This window comes from Crassostrea angulata, chromosome 1 (genome assembly GCF_025612915.1).
Source record: "Crassostrea angulata isolate pt1a10 chromosome 1, ASM2561291v2, whole genome shotgun sequence".
Classification (NCBI taxonomy): domain Eukaryota; kingdom Metazoa; phylum Mollusca; class Bivalvia; order Ostreida; family Ostreidae; genus Magallana; species Magallana angulata.
The window spans coordinates 21145551-21157291 of record NC_069111.1 but is presented as its reverse complement, the minus strand read 5'-3'; the positions used below and the strand labels follow the sequence as shown (position 1 = coordinate 21157291).

Genomic DNA, 11741 nt, shown 5'->3' with positions numbered 1-11741 from the left:
CTGGCTCTGTGAAGACACACTACTCCGTAGATGACAAAACAAATCAGACTTAGATTTGTGATTGGGGACCGCGATGACTTATAATGTGTATCCTTAATTTTTCAACATTAAGCCAGCCTTTTTCAGGTAAAAGTGGACGTAAACGATTTTTATTTTCCGGAAATGACATCATTGTACAGAATTTTTCAAAACCGGAAGTTTAAATTAAATACTATTTGATAAATGAAGCAATCCTTAATGTTGTACGTGTATAGTTTTTTTTTCTTTGCTTTTAAATAAATAAATATAGCTCTTTTTTTTCGTTTAATCCTATGATATACCGACAATACAGAAAAGCATAATTATCTATTTCGAAGTGCAAAGTCGGTATGCTTTGATTGAGTTAATGAAAGGGATAACGGAAATATTTTGTAAGAAAGGCAAAAAATTGCACGTTTTCAATGACATTCACTTAAAATATTTCTATCATGTATATAAAATATATTCTGGCACGTGTCATAAAGTAAAACAATGAGATTTATTGTGTTACATGGTAAAATTCTGGAAATGATTGGAGATAACACTGCGTACTGTTATCTTTTTCTAACAAGAAGCTTAAATTTTATCAATTTGTATTTTTTTTAAAGTTAAATTTTTGCTGTTTATACCAGCTTAAGTTATGTCATAACAACCCAACCCAATAGGAGAAAAAATTTCTATAATGGATACTTTTCTTAATCTTCTAAAATTTTTCTGAAGAATGCAAAATTATCGTGGATTTACTAATGACCCCGTTTATAAAGTTTATCATTGAAACACAAACGATATTGATATATTAATTTCATTTTTATCAACGAAAGAGACTTTCAAAGAAAAAATCAAATCAATGCCTGAAAAATCCCCAAAAGAATTGGTATTTTGGCAAGTTGAGGTTGTACGGGTTAAAAACCACACCTACTGTTCTTGTATAGATCATTCATAATTAAATGCAAATTAGAACTTATTTTACTAAGCAATAACAAACTGCATGTACATATGTATGCACACGTGTATAAAGGTAAAATATCATAAATAATCATAAATTCATTTTGAACGGCAAAGACGTTAACTGGCAATGGCATGCCTAGGTTTCAATGTCGTAATTTTCAAGGTCAAAGAGCTAAACATTAGCCATTTGCTTTTCTGCTCTTTTCACGGTCGATAACATTAATTTTCTTGGAGCAAGTTTTAGACATCTTAAGCATCTTAAGCATATATTGATTTCATGCACTTTTTGTTTATTAGGCAAAAATGATGATAATAAATAAAATTCGCTTCACTCTACATCAGGGCTCGTGATCCATGTTGTCTCGACAGTAATATGTATACATATGTTTTAAAAAGGAAACAAATGTAGATCATTGCAAGTGATTTTGCAAGAATCTTGACCCAACATGACATGATTGATAAATAAAGAGAGGACACGTGTGTGTGTGTGTGTGTGTGTGTGTGTGTGTGTGTGTGTGTGTGTGGTGGCGATGGTAAGGGGTTCCCAATTGGTTATAATCACGTTATTCATTTAAACAACGCTAATCTTCTTATAAACGGTACAAGATGGACCCCAGAGGCAGAGGTGGTACACCGCCAGTATCTGATCATAAACCAATTTGCCATTGTTGATACAAATTATCAAGCTTCTGGAAAAGTCAAATCTTTTAACCTGGTTTGATTTGAAACAATTGAGAACAATCATTTTTATTTACTATCCACAGACTTACCATCTTTTTGTTCTAAACAAACTTTCGCATTGGGAGGACGTGTTATTATACAAGAACAGTAGATAGTTTTGCACATGTGGTCAGTTTTTACCTCTTTCTTTAGAGATAACAAAAAGCAGTAATTGAAACCATTATTCTTGGTAATCAGTGTTCTTTAATTATGCAATATCTACATTAAAAAACATAAACATGCAAGATATTAAGAAGAAAAACCCCATCACCACAAGAGTTTTTTTTTAAGTTTGTAACACAACATTTAAAAAATCTGAATTTTATATATATGCACTGGTATTGTTGCGCAAAAGACTGACTATACACGTAATCATGGGATACACAAGTATTTCCGAGCTTCTCTAGATTATCCCTCCAGCCTATTTACAAGATAATATCAATGTAATGCCAGTTACTCATTACGCAAACTGTAAGACTTGGCTAAACCCAACCCTCACGCGTGCCATGATTAGAAGTGACACTCGTTCTGATTGGCTAATACAAATATGGGAACCGTTGCTGGTGATATTAGATTTCTTCGCGAAAAAATGGGATTTTTTGCATACTTGTAATATCTACTTCCACTCCGAAAGCCTCATGGCTGCCGTCTGATATTACGACTTCTGCCGGTTCTTTAGTTCTCCGTTTCATTCGGGTTTCTTTTAAAAGTCTATGGAATATATGCAATTTCATTAATTGGATATTCGGTAAGTCAATATAAGAGAAGAATTCTCGATTGTGAAACGTCTATTTTGTAAAGTATAACGATTCGAGTGTATTAATCAGTGAATGCAGCGTTATCCAATCACTTGTGTCCAAGTACCTTATACGTGAGAACAGGAAACAGAGGTATCGTCTGCTTCTTCTGTTCACTTTCAGAGCGGAAGCGATAGATAAACACAGCAACCAGGTAAAACACAGCAGCCTCATCAGCAAATTGCTTTACACATCAGTGGAATCTGATTTGATTCCAGCAATAACGATTGATTTGCCATGTTTATTCATCAGACTTGTTAACAGTATGCTCATGCAGCTGCCTCCTCTATTAAATTTCACATCGTTTTTAAAATATAAGTAGCATTTATTTATCATCGCATTTTCAAGAAGTTTTATTTCTACGTAAAGCGATAGCAACTTCTTGTTATGAGAAGCTGTTTCTACAAAAAAACCTCTAAAATATCTTTTCCCCTGCTGAGTTGTACGTTAGACATCGATATGGAATGCACACAAACAATCATGTTTTTATCTTTTGTTTTTAATATTTCAAGTTAAAGTCTGCAATCGAAGGCAGATAAACAGACGCACCTGAATTTCCTCTGTTAATGCAATTTCAAACTGAGTTGATATTGAAGCATTTAATTAAGTGCCAGTATACATATTACGTAATTTTTGCGCTAAGATTCGTGCATGCCATCATGTACTCTGCTGCTTGTGTTACTGCATTGTTGAAAAAAAGAGTGTTGTTTACCATATCAGGATTGAGCTCACGTCGAAGATGTATACCATGGGATCTTTTAATTCCTCATTGTTGAGAACTGTTCATTTTTAGTGCTCTGGATGAATCAACTGTTATATTGCTTTGCTCAGAACCTTAACGAGCCATTACATTGATTTACGGAATCGTACTTCAGTTCTAATCAGTACGCGGTTACATGTATTATTAAATGTATATATATGTTATTCTGGAACTATCAGACAATCTGGGCAGGATTGCTTTGATGTTACTCGAAGTTCCTCTTGAAAGGTGCGCCAGGACTTGTTTAGGATCATTTTTCTTCTCTCTCTCTCTCTCTCTCTCTCTCTCTCTCTCTCTCCATGTGTATATATGTGTTTGGTAAACTTCGTCTTTAATTCATATGCGTATTTATCAAGATTTTTTGGTAATTGAATTTCCGCCAAAGTTTACAACGCTGGAGTAAACACTGCCACTGTAGCACTGTCGACGAGACCCTCTCTCCTATCGGGGGAGGGGTCCGTTTGTATAATCTTTTAATTTTTCTTGATTTTGTTTATTTATCTGTCTGTTGCAAATGTCTGCGAGGTCGTGAGTTGTGTTTTTCTTGAGTGGAATTTTCGGCGATTCTTATCATCTTGTCAGAAGAACAGGAGAAAACGGTGTAGTCTCCTTTGCAAGGTGTTTGCTATTATAACCTATCAACATCCTCTCTCTCTCTCTCTCTCTCTCTCTCTCTCTCTCTCTCTCTCTCTCTCTCTCTCTCTCTTCACACACAGAATATCCCTGAGACAACAAAAACTGCTATCTCTGTTGTTAATTAAACCCGACAGTGACTGATGTCTCTATGGGATACCTTTGAGCACTTTCGACTTGTTTCTCCATCAACTTGTTCTGAGCAGGTATTGTAGGCTTTTTCTGCTGACTTAAGAATAAAAAATCCTATACATGTATATGCTTTTTTATACCGTGGAACTTTGTAAACAGATGGTTTGGACAATTTGCCAATTATTAATTTTCAGCTTTTTCCTTCTCCATTAGCCTGCTCTTTGATCTTTAACGTTGATACGAAGGATTTGAATTAAATTGTCCGTTTTTTCTGTAAATTTAATAAAGAAGCTGTATGCGATCGGTTTCTGAGGGACTTATGTTCTTATCACTGTAAATGTGAACTGTTTGATAATTAAAAGTTCGATGTGCAGCGCGAGTTCATTGTGGTGCAGTACTCTCTGAAGGTAATGCCTTCCTAGTGGGGGACATTTGATAGCGGCTTCCAAAACATCGTTTGAGTCGAGTTGAAGAATTTTGCAATTTCATTTTTGTTGTCTTATTTTTGAACAGAATCTCTCGTTCTCTCAAGTTCAAGAAGTTAATTACCAAATACGATTTTGTTTTGTTCATTTCTTTTCTTCGCAAGTAAAAAAAAAAAAGAATATGTTAAAGAAACAATGACAGACTTCTGCATATGCTTGGCAGACGACCAAAACGTGTACCATCAATCTAGCTTTCGTTTTTAGCAATGCTAGGCCGGCAAGATGGTTGATATCTGTAGGAGCCAAGAAAAGATCTTACAACGAAATATAATAGCATAAATATAAACGGAGCATAGCGAAGATTGACAGACTTGCGCAGCTATGTGCATAGCTAGCAGGATTATTTAACAAGACGTTTTAGTTTTATTATAAACACTTGGATATAGATTAAATAATCTAAAAATATTTGTCCCTGAGTCTAGAATGATAAATTTTAACTAAAACGAGGTCAGAATTTTGTAAGTATCGCAAAATCAGCTGATCTTTGCACATTTATAAATATTTAGTTATTTTGGAAGCAAATGTAAATTGTAACGCACGGCTGTAATCAAAGCAACTATCTATTCAACTATTCAAAGTTTTTATTTCTTTTTTTTTATTGTATCTGAAGTAAATGCATTTGTTATACATACAATTCACCGTTCTGAAGCAAATTGACCTTCAGATGGAATATATCTTCAACGTTTAAAGACCATTTATTGAAATCCCATGATAACATTCAATCTCAGCTGTTTCGAAAACACAATTGGAGTTTGAATGTTTACAAATTAAAGGAAATTAGCTGAAAAACAAACAGCAGAGGGCAGGCGGTATCCAATTTGCAGTGAGAGATCAAATTATTTATCAGTCTCTAGCTGGCGAGCCGAAAGCATGCTCCCCTATAGATAAAACAGCGCTAATTTAGATTTTTAGCAATTTAATATTGTAGATGTTTATGTTAACGCTGATTGGAATTGAGTGCACGTTAAGACAGAGATCGGCCGTTTTACGTTCTATTGGGTCTTCCCACTAACATCTGCAGTATTGAGAAAATGAACGGGAAAAAATAGCGGACTTGCAGAGTCAAATCCTCGTACCACTTACTTTGTATAATTATACATTCCTTTTAGCTGGAGATGGGGCTATTAAAACAACTCTGGTATTTAGTACAACACGGATTTTGAAAGCCTGAGCTTGTTGAAGATGCACGCACAAATACGCGTGTATTTGTAGTTACATTACTTAATAGATACCTTTGATTGGTGGGGTGGGGGGGGGGTGGGGTCATATACACTGCATTTATGTGGAGTTCTTACAATTGGATATTAATTCTTCTGAACTTTTCCAAACTAATTTCATTACATTGAAATGTTTTTGTCTTTATAAAACGATAAGTTGACGTTAATGATGTCCGATAACTAGGGCGTATTCAAAAATTGTCACAAACTCCGGATTACACAGCATCTTACGAGATATCCTGGTTGCACTGTGCATTATACAGAACGTAAATACTGGTAATGAGCGCGGCATTTGCAACCTTGTCAAGGCTTTATCTAGAAGATGAACTTTTATTTGCTTTTTCAACTCTTCTTGTACAGTTTGGTTCTAAATGGTTTGTTTGGGGGCAAGCAACGAGATCCTTAAAACAGGAATTTGAAAAGTATTTTATATCCCATCAATGTCTGACTGCATTGTTTCAATAGCACCCAACGTTAAAGGAAGGCGTTAAATATGTCTGTCTGTTTTGCAGATAGCTTAGACTTAGGTAATTCTTTAGAACGACAATAGAAATTAAACAGATCACTCACCTTTGAAATCGCGAGGTGTGTTTGCTCATATTTTCTTACATATGGCTGTTTTAGTATGATTTGTTTTGACCCGGATTTTTGTTTAACATGGAATGTTATAGACATCTACAAGAAAACATAATTATCATTTCGGAACCCACTCATGTTAAGGCGATAACACTTGATTGCGTTCCTGGTCTGGTAACGTAGCATGTCAACTGCAATTACTTATCTCTCCTAATTAACATGCACGTGTGGCTGATTACGGTACATCTGTGGTGCACGTATGGTCGGGTAACTCCGGGGGTGCCGCGGTCCCCCACTGCTTACACGCGTATTATTGATTGTTAGTAGTCTCTTAGAATTCAGACTGTGAATACCATATTGCTCATCTGTGGAATAACTTAAAGATCTTGCAGAAAAAAGTGTATGACATTGGAATTCTGTTGAATAATTATTGGATGGATTGATATACATATATATTAATATATGTATTGCTGAATATTTGGTCTATAAATAGCATTTAGTGTTCTTGATTTACAGTATTTTCAGTATTTTTTACAGTTTTACAGTATTTTCGTTATTTGCGCATATTTTTGTTGATTTATTGCATGTATGGTGTCAGCACTATATCTTTTAACAGAGTATTTTCTATAAAGTTTCTCTTTTTGCTTTTAGCTAAACGTGGGTAACAATGGGGGTTGGTGACGACATCGCACCACGTTTCACCCAGAAACCAGTTCTAAAACAAGAGGATAATGGCGCCAAGCTGGTGTTTCAGTGTACTTTGGAGGCGTCCCCAAAGCCGGACATTCAGTGGTTCCAAGGGACAACGCCCATCTCACAGTCCAACCGCATTAAGATGCGCGTGGAGCCCGCTGGGGGCAACAAATACAATGTAATGATGGACATTATTGGGGTCACCGCTGCCGACGCTGGCACGTACAAAGTGGTGGCCAAAAACAAGCTTGGGGAAGTCTCCGCCTCAATCAACCTTAATTTTAGTGGTAAGGATCCAGGATTTTTAATTAAATACACAATTTAATGGTCGCCCAAAAGCAATGTGTGACATTGGATTGGATGAAGTCTAGAGGATTGTCGAAATTAAAACTTCGAGACTTACATGTACCTGTTTTCTGTCTGAATAACCAACTGAAAAATTAGAGTACTAGTATACCAGTCTTTCTTTTTGACAGCTTCATAAAAAGTGAACAACTAAACTAGCTAGGGAACTATTAAACTATTCCAAATGATGTCATTTTAAATAAACAGTCAGAATAACTTATCCTGAAGTGCCTATACTTCCTTTTCATCGATCAGTCAGAAAATTAAAAAAAAAGGTTGGATATAAAAAAGGGCCTATAATTTCTTTTTATTTAAAAAAAAAAAGCAAATTCATAGCTTAAAAATAACGTTAATGATATCCCTAATTCAATTTACAATGCAAATACATTACCTGATATATGGCAATTTAAAAAAGAAAAGAAAAAAGAAAGAATATTACCAGTGCATTAAGGCAGTTGTTCGGAGGTTGACGTCAGAGTTCGCATTCTTTAGGCATATTATTAGAAATTCGCCTCAACCTGATGCAGAAAGCGTTCACAAACTAGATTTTACTTCTTTTGATCTCGATGGGAAAAGTTGGTTTTTGTATTCCAATTTGGCGAATTCTTGTGTCAGTTTATTCGATATATTACGAGAAAATAGTTACTAAATTGGAGTTTTATCCGTTGTAAGGTTATTTTCGAACTACAATTGTCATGCACAATACTTTTTATATTTGGCTTTAATTTTCGCCGTTTTTGAAAGTTCAAACAAGCATGCTGGCTATATCAGAGTTTCTAAATGAAGAATCTCAGTCACAGAAATTTAACAGTCTCGTTTTGACCTTTTTCGTCTTCTTACTTTTTGATCACTATATGAATATACTATCAAATTATTATACAATGTGTAATTGTCAACATATATCAGCCGGATTTGTTCAAACTGCTTTGTTTTTACACGGGTACTATACAACGATATCACTACTTCCGGTTTTAGCAGGTACTTTGTTTACCTGAAAATTACGAAACAGACAGACGAGCAGGGGTAGTAAAATATATTTCTTAATAACTGTGTAGTTTAATCTATAGATATGAAGACTAATTAAGAAAAAAAAACGTTTAGGCAAAATTATAATCGGAATATGTAACGCAAACCCAGAATATTTTTTTTTCAATTTGGCTGGTCTGGATAAGAAAACAAAATTATGGGGTTTGTTCTTTAAAAACTTGTGTCAGAAAAATAATTGACTCCAAACTTTAAATTTACAGGTAGTCAAAAACAGTAAGTATTTTCAAAGAATGGAGCATGTTATGCCTAAATGAAGATTTTCCTTGATACATACCAAATTTTACTAACTTTGCAGTATTATGGGACTTAAAACACTACTGGCGTGCGACCAGTTCTCGTCGAGTACCATTTCTCGCCAGTACATTTTGACGTCATTTTATCAACACATAAAATTACATACGAAAAATGACGTCATGATGTACTGACGAGAAATGGTACTTGGCGAGACCTGGTCGCACGCCAGTAAATGTTCAATACTAGTATTGATGATCTCTTCTCTGCTTACCTAACTGTTATTGTGTGACTTATAAGGAACTCGTGTGATAACACTTAGATGCAGAATTTAGTTTATCGTTAAAGTGAATTCTTTTACTTTCAATTCAATAAAATAACTATGGTCTTGTATCTCAAGACATGGTGTACTCTCAGACCTAATGAGTAATGGAAGTATGAAGTTTTCTTAAACCTAGCTGAAGTAAAATCATGTTTGCATTTTCATGTAAACGCTGTTTATACCTCTCATTGTGTCAAATAAAATCTGCAAATCATTGATTTGCCTTAAATTATATCTTGTTAATGTAATGCAGATAGGTACACATGTATCATGTAAAACAATTGTATTTTAAGGTATACAGTACATTGCAAGTAACTGATATATGATCTCTACTAACTAAGCGTATGTATTGTACAATTGGACAACGCATGTGGTTCACAGTTTATCCATATGTGTTATGAAATGTGATCTTCATTCTAAATATGTTACACAGACATGTACAGTTATTTTAGACAAGTAGGTTGATTATCTCAGCAGTAAAATTGCACTGTTAGGAAACAACATGCATGTTTCATCATCTTGTTTGTCAAACTCTGGATTTTTTCAGATAAAAATATCTGTTTGTATAAATTAGAGAGTCCAAACTCAGGGAGTTTCAAAGTGTGAGTTTTGATAATTTTCTTCGCATTATCAGAACTCCCACAGTGAAATGAGAGCTTAAATGAAAGGCTACCTCACATATTGTTTATAGTTCAAATCGTGATCTACTGAATTCGACACCTGCTGCATTTTGTTCCTGCAATAGTTTCCATATCAAAACAGCTGTGGATATATACCATCACTGAGGATTCCATTCATTTTGCCAGCAGTTCCGAACCCTGCGACTATTATACATTCTGATGGGTGGAAATATTTTATCTATTCTTGTCCACCTGCATTTCTCTGCCACTTCCAATTTATTTTCAATTTCCCAGTGTGATTGAAATAACATTGCAATAATCAATTTTAAAGTGCATCGTTTCAGTTGGTAGATAGAGTATATGGAGTGCTGCATGTCTTTGGCTCTATGTCTGACATTTGACACATTATAGCAATGAAAGTAGGAGGGGAACCGATCAATCCTTGTAAACTTTGAGAATTGTGTAATCATGACGTACAATTTACTTATGTTTTAACAAACTGATTTTTCTCCAACTGTCGCTTTTATTTAATACCTTGTTAACTCTGATAAATGGTTTTTACAAATATTATGTAATCCTGACAAAAAAAGGTATTACTGTTTCAACAAGCTGATTTTTGTTTACTGCCAATTTTTATTTATTGTTAATTGCAGAAACTGTGAAGTTTTTTTTTCCTGACATATACTGGTCCTCAGTTTACACACCTTTTTGGGATGGGTGGGGGGATTTGAATGCAATATTTCATTGAACTAATGAATATCAATCAATCAATCAATCAATCAAACACTAATAACATTTTATTTAAAAAAACATACACTTTGATGTTTAAGAACTATAGAAATGAAATGATCATGTAAAATGACATGTTCTAATATATTTATATACTATATTCAGACAAGATGGAATTGCTCCAAACTTTATACAGAAACCCGTCACAAAACAAGCAGACAATGGTAAAAAACTGCTGTTTGAATGTCAACTCACAGCCGATCCAGCTCCACAGATCACCTGGTTCAAGGACGAGCAGCAAATCACACCTGGGGGTTTGTAACACTAATTATTCAAATAGATTGATTCATGCAATCAGAAGAACAAAAGAGTTTGTATTGCTTATTCTGATTGGTCAAATAGATGGATATAATTTTTAATGCTTATTCTTAATGGTTAATCTTTCATAGTTTGTAACAATTATTTTTATTGGTCCTAATAATGGATACAGTCATACTTATTAAAAATTTGTCAAAAAATATTAACTATTTCTGCCTTGAATGAAAACTTATTGTGGGTATGCATGTACATTAGAGTACAAATATACATTTGTATGGTAATTAGGCAAAAATATTTTCATGAATTAAGGTGGTATGGGCATCTGTCAATATTAATGTGGATTAAAGTACATTATGATTAAGATACTTTCACTGGTTTAGAATTCTAAAAATTTTCAATATTTAACCAAAAAATTTGTTTAAAAAATTTTTGGAACTGTAAAAATGTTAAAAAACCCCAGCGGTATTCAGTCTCACGACTTTCAGATCCGCAGTGAACCCTTTAACCCACTGCACTACATATGCTGTTAATGACAATTTGGGGAAAGAAACTATTTATAAAATTGTACTTGATTTATTGTTTATTTTGATAAAAAATAAGTCACAACATGGAGGTGTCCCACATACCACTTTAAGTTAGATTAACAGTTTTTGGAAACAATATGTTTAATGTTGGGTACTACTGGTATGTGGAGAGAATACTGATTTATTGCGTAATTAATTTCTTTTAGGTCGCATCAAGATCCGATCAGATCCACAACCAAATAAGAAATTCTTCTTAGTATTAGAAATCAGTGATGTAAATGCTAAAGATGCAGGAAATTACAGAGTCACAGCAAAGAATGCATTAGGAGAAAGCAATGCCACCATTAGGCTTAACTTTGACAGTAAGTTCTTTTGAATTTAGAACATATTATCTAAACTGATTTAGTACATGAGATGAAGTCACATATCAATCACTGTATTTTGCAGTCATGTCAATGTAGAAGATTTTTACGAAACGCATAGCATCCCAGATTGCTTAGCAAGCCAATTACACAAGTTTTACCAAATTTAAATTTGCAGTAACAGCCAAATGGCAAAATTTAGAATCATTTAAAAAAAATTAAAACCCAAATTTATCTTTTTGTTTGAAATGTATTAACTTGTAC

The 11741-nt window shown here is 34.1% G+C and overlaps 1 protein-coding gene across 15 annotated transcripts in view; it reads left to right on the top strand.

The window, feature by feature from the left end:
• Window positions 1-2281: 2281 nt before the first annotated feature.
• Window positions 2282-11741, top strand: part of LOC128182264 (twitchin-like) — a 73923-nt gene continuing 64463 nt past the window's right edge. For 13 of the 15 annotated variants that reach the window (XM_052851261.1, XM_052851884.1, XM_052851804.1 and 10 more), the window contains exons 1-5: window positions 2282-2434; window positions 6938-7266; window positions 8572-8584; window positions 10439-10587; window positions 11322-11477. In XM_052851261.1, the coding sequence (XP_052707221.1) occupies window positions 6954-7266; window positions 8572-8584; window positions 10439-10587; window positions 11322-11477 (631 nt within the window). In that variant the 5' untranslated portion in view covers window positions 2282-2434; window positions 6938-6953. Of the gene's footprint in view, window positions 2435-2479; window positions 2638-3195; window positions 3472-6937; window positions 7267-8571; window positions 8585-10438; window positions 10588-11321; window positions 11478-11741 lie in introns of those variants that run through there. The other 2 variants (XM_052850943.1, XM_052851019.1) reach the window with 2 other exon arrangements.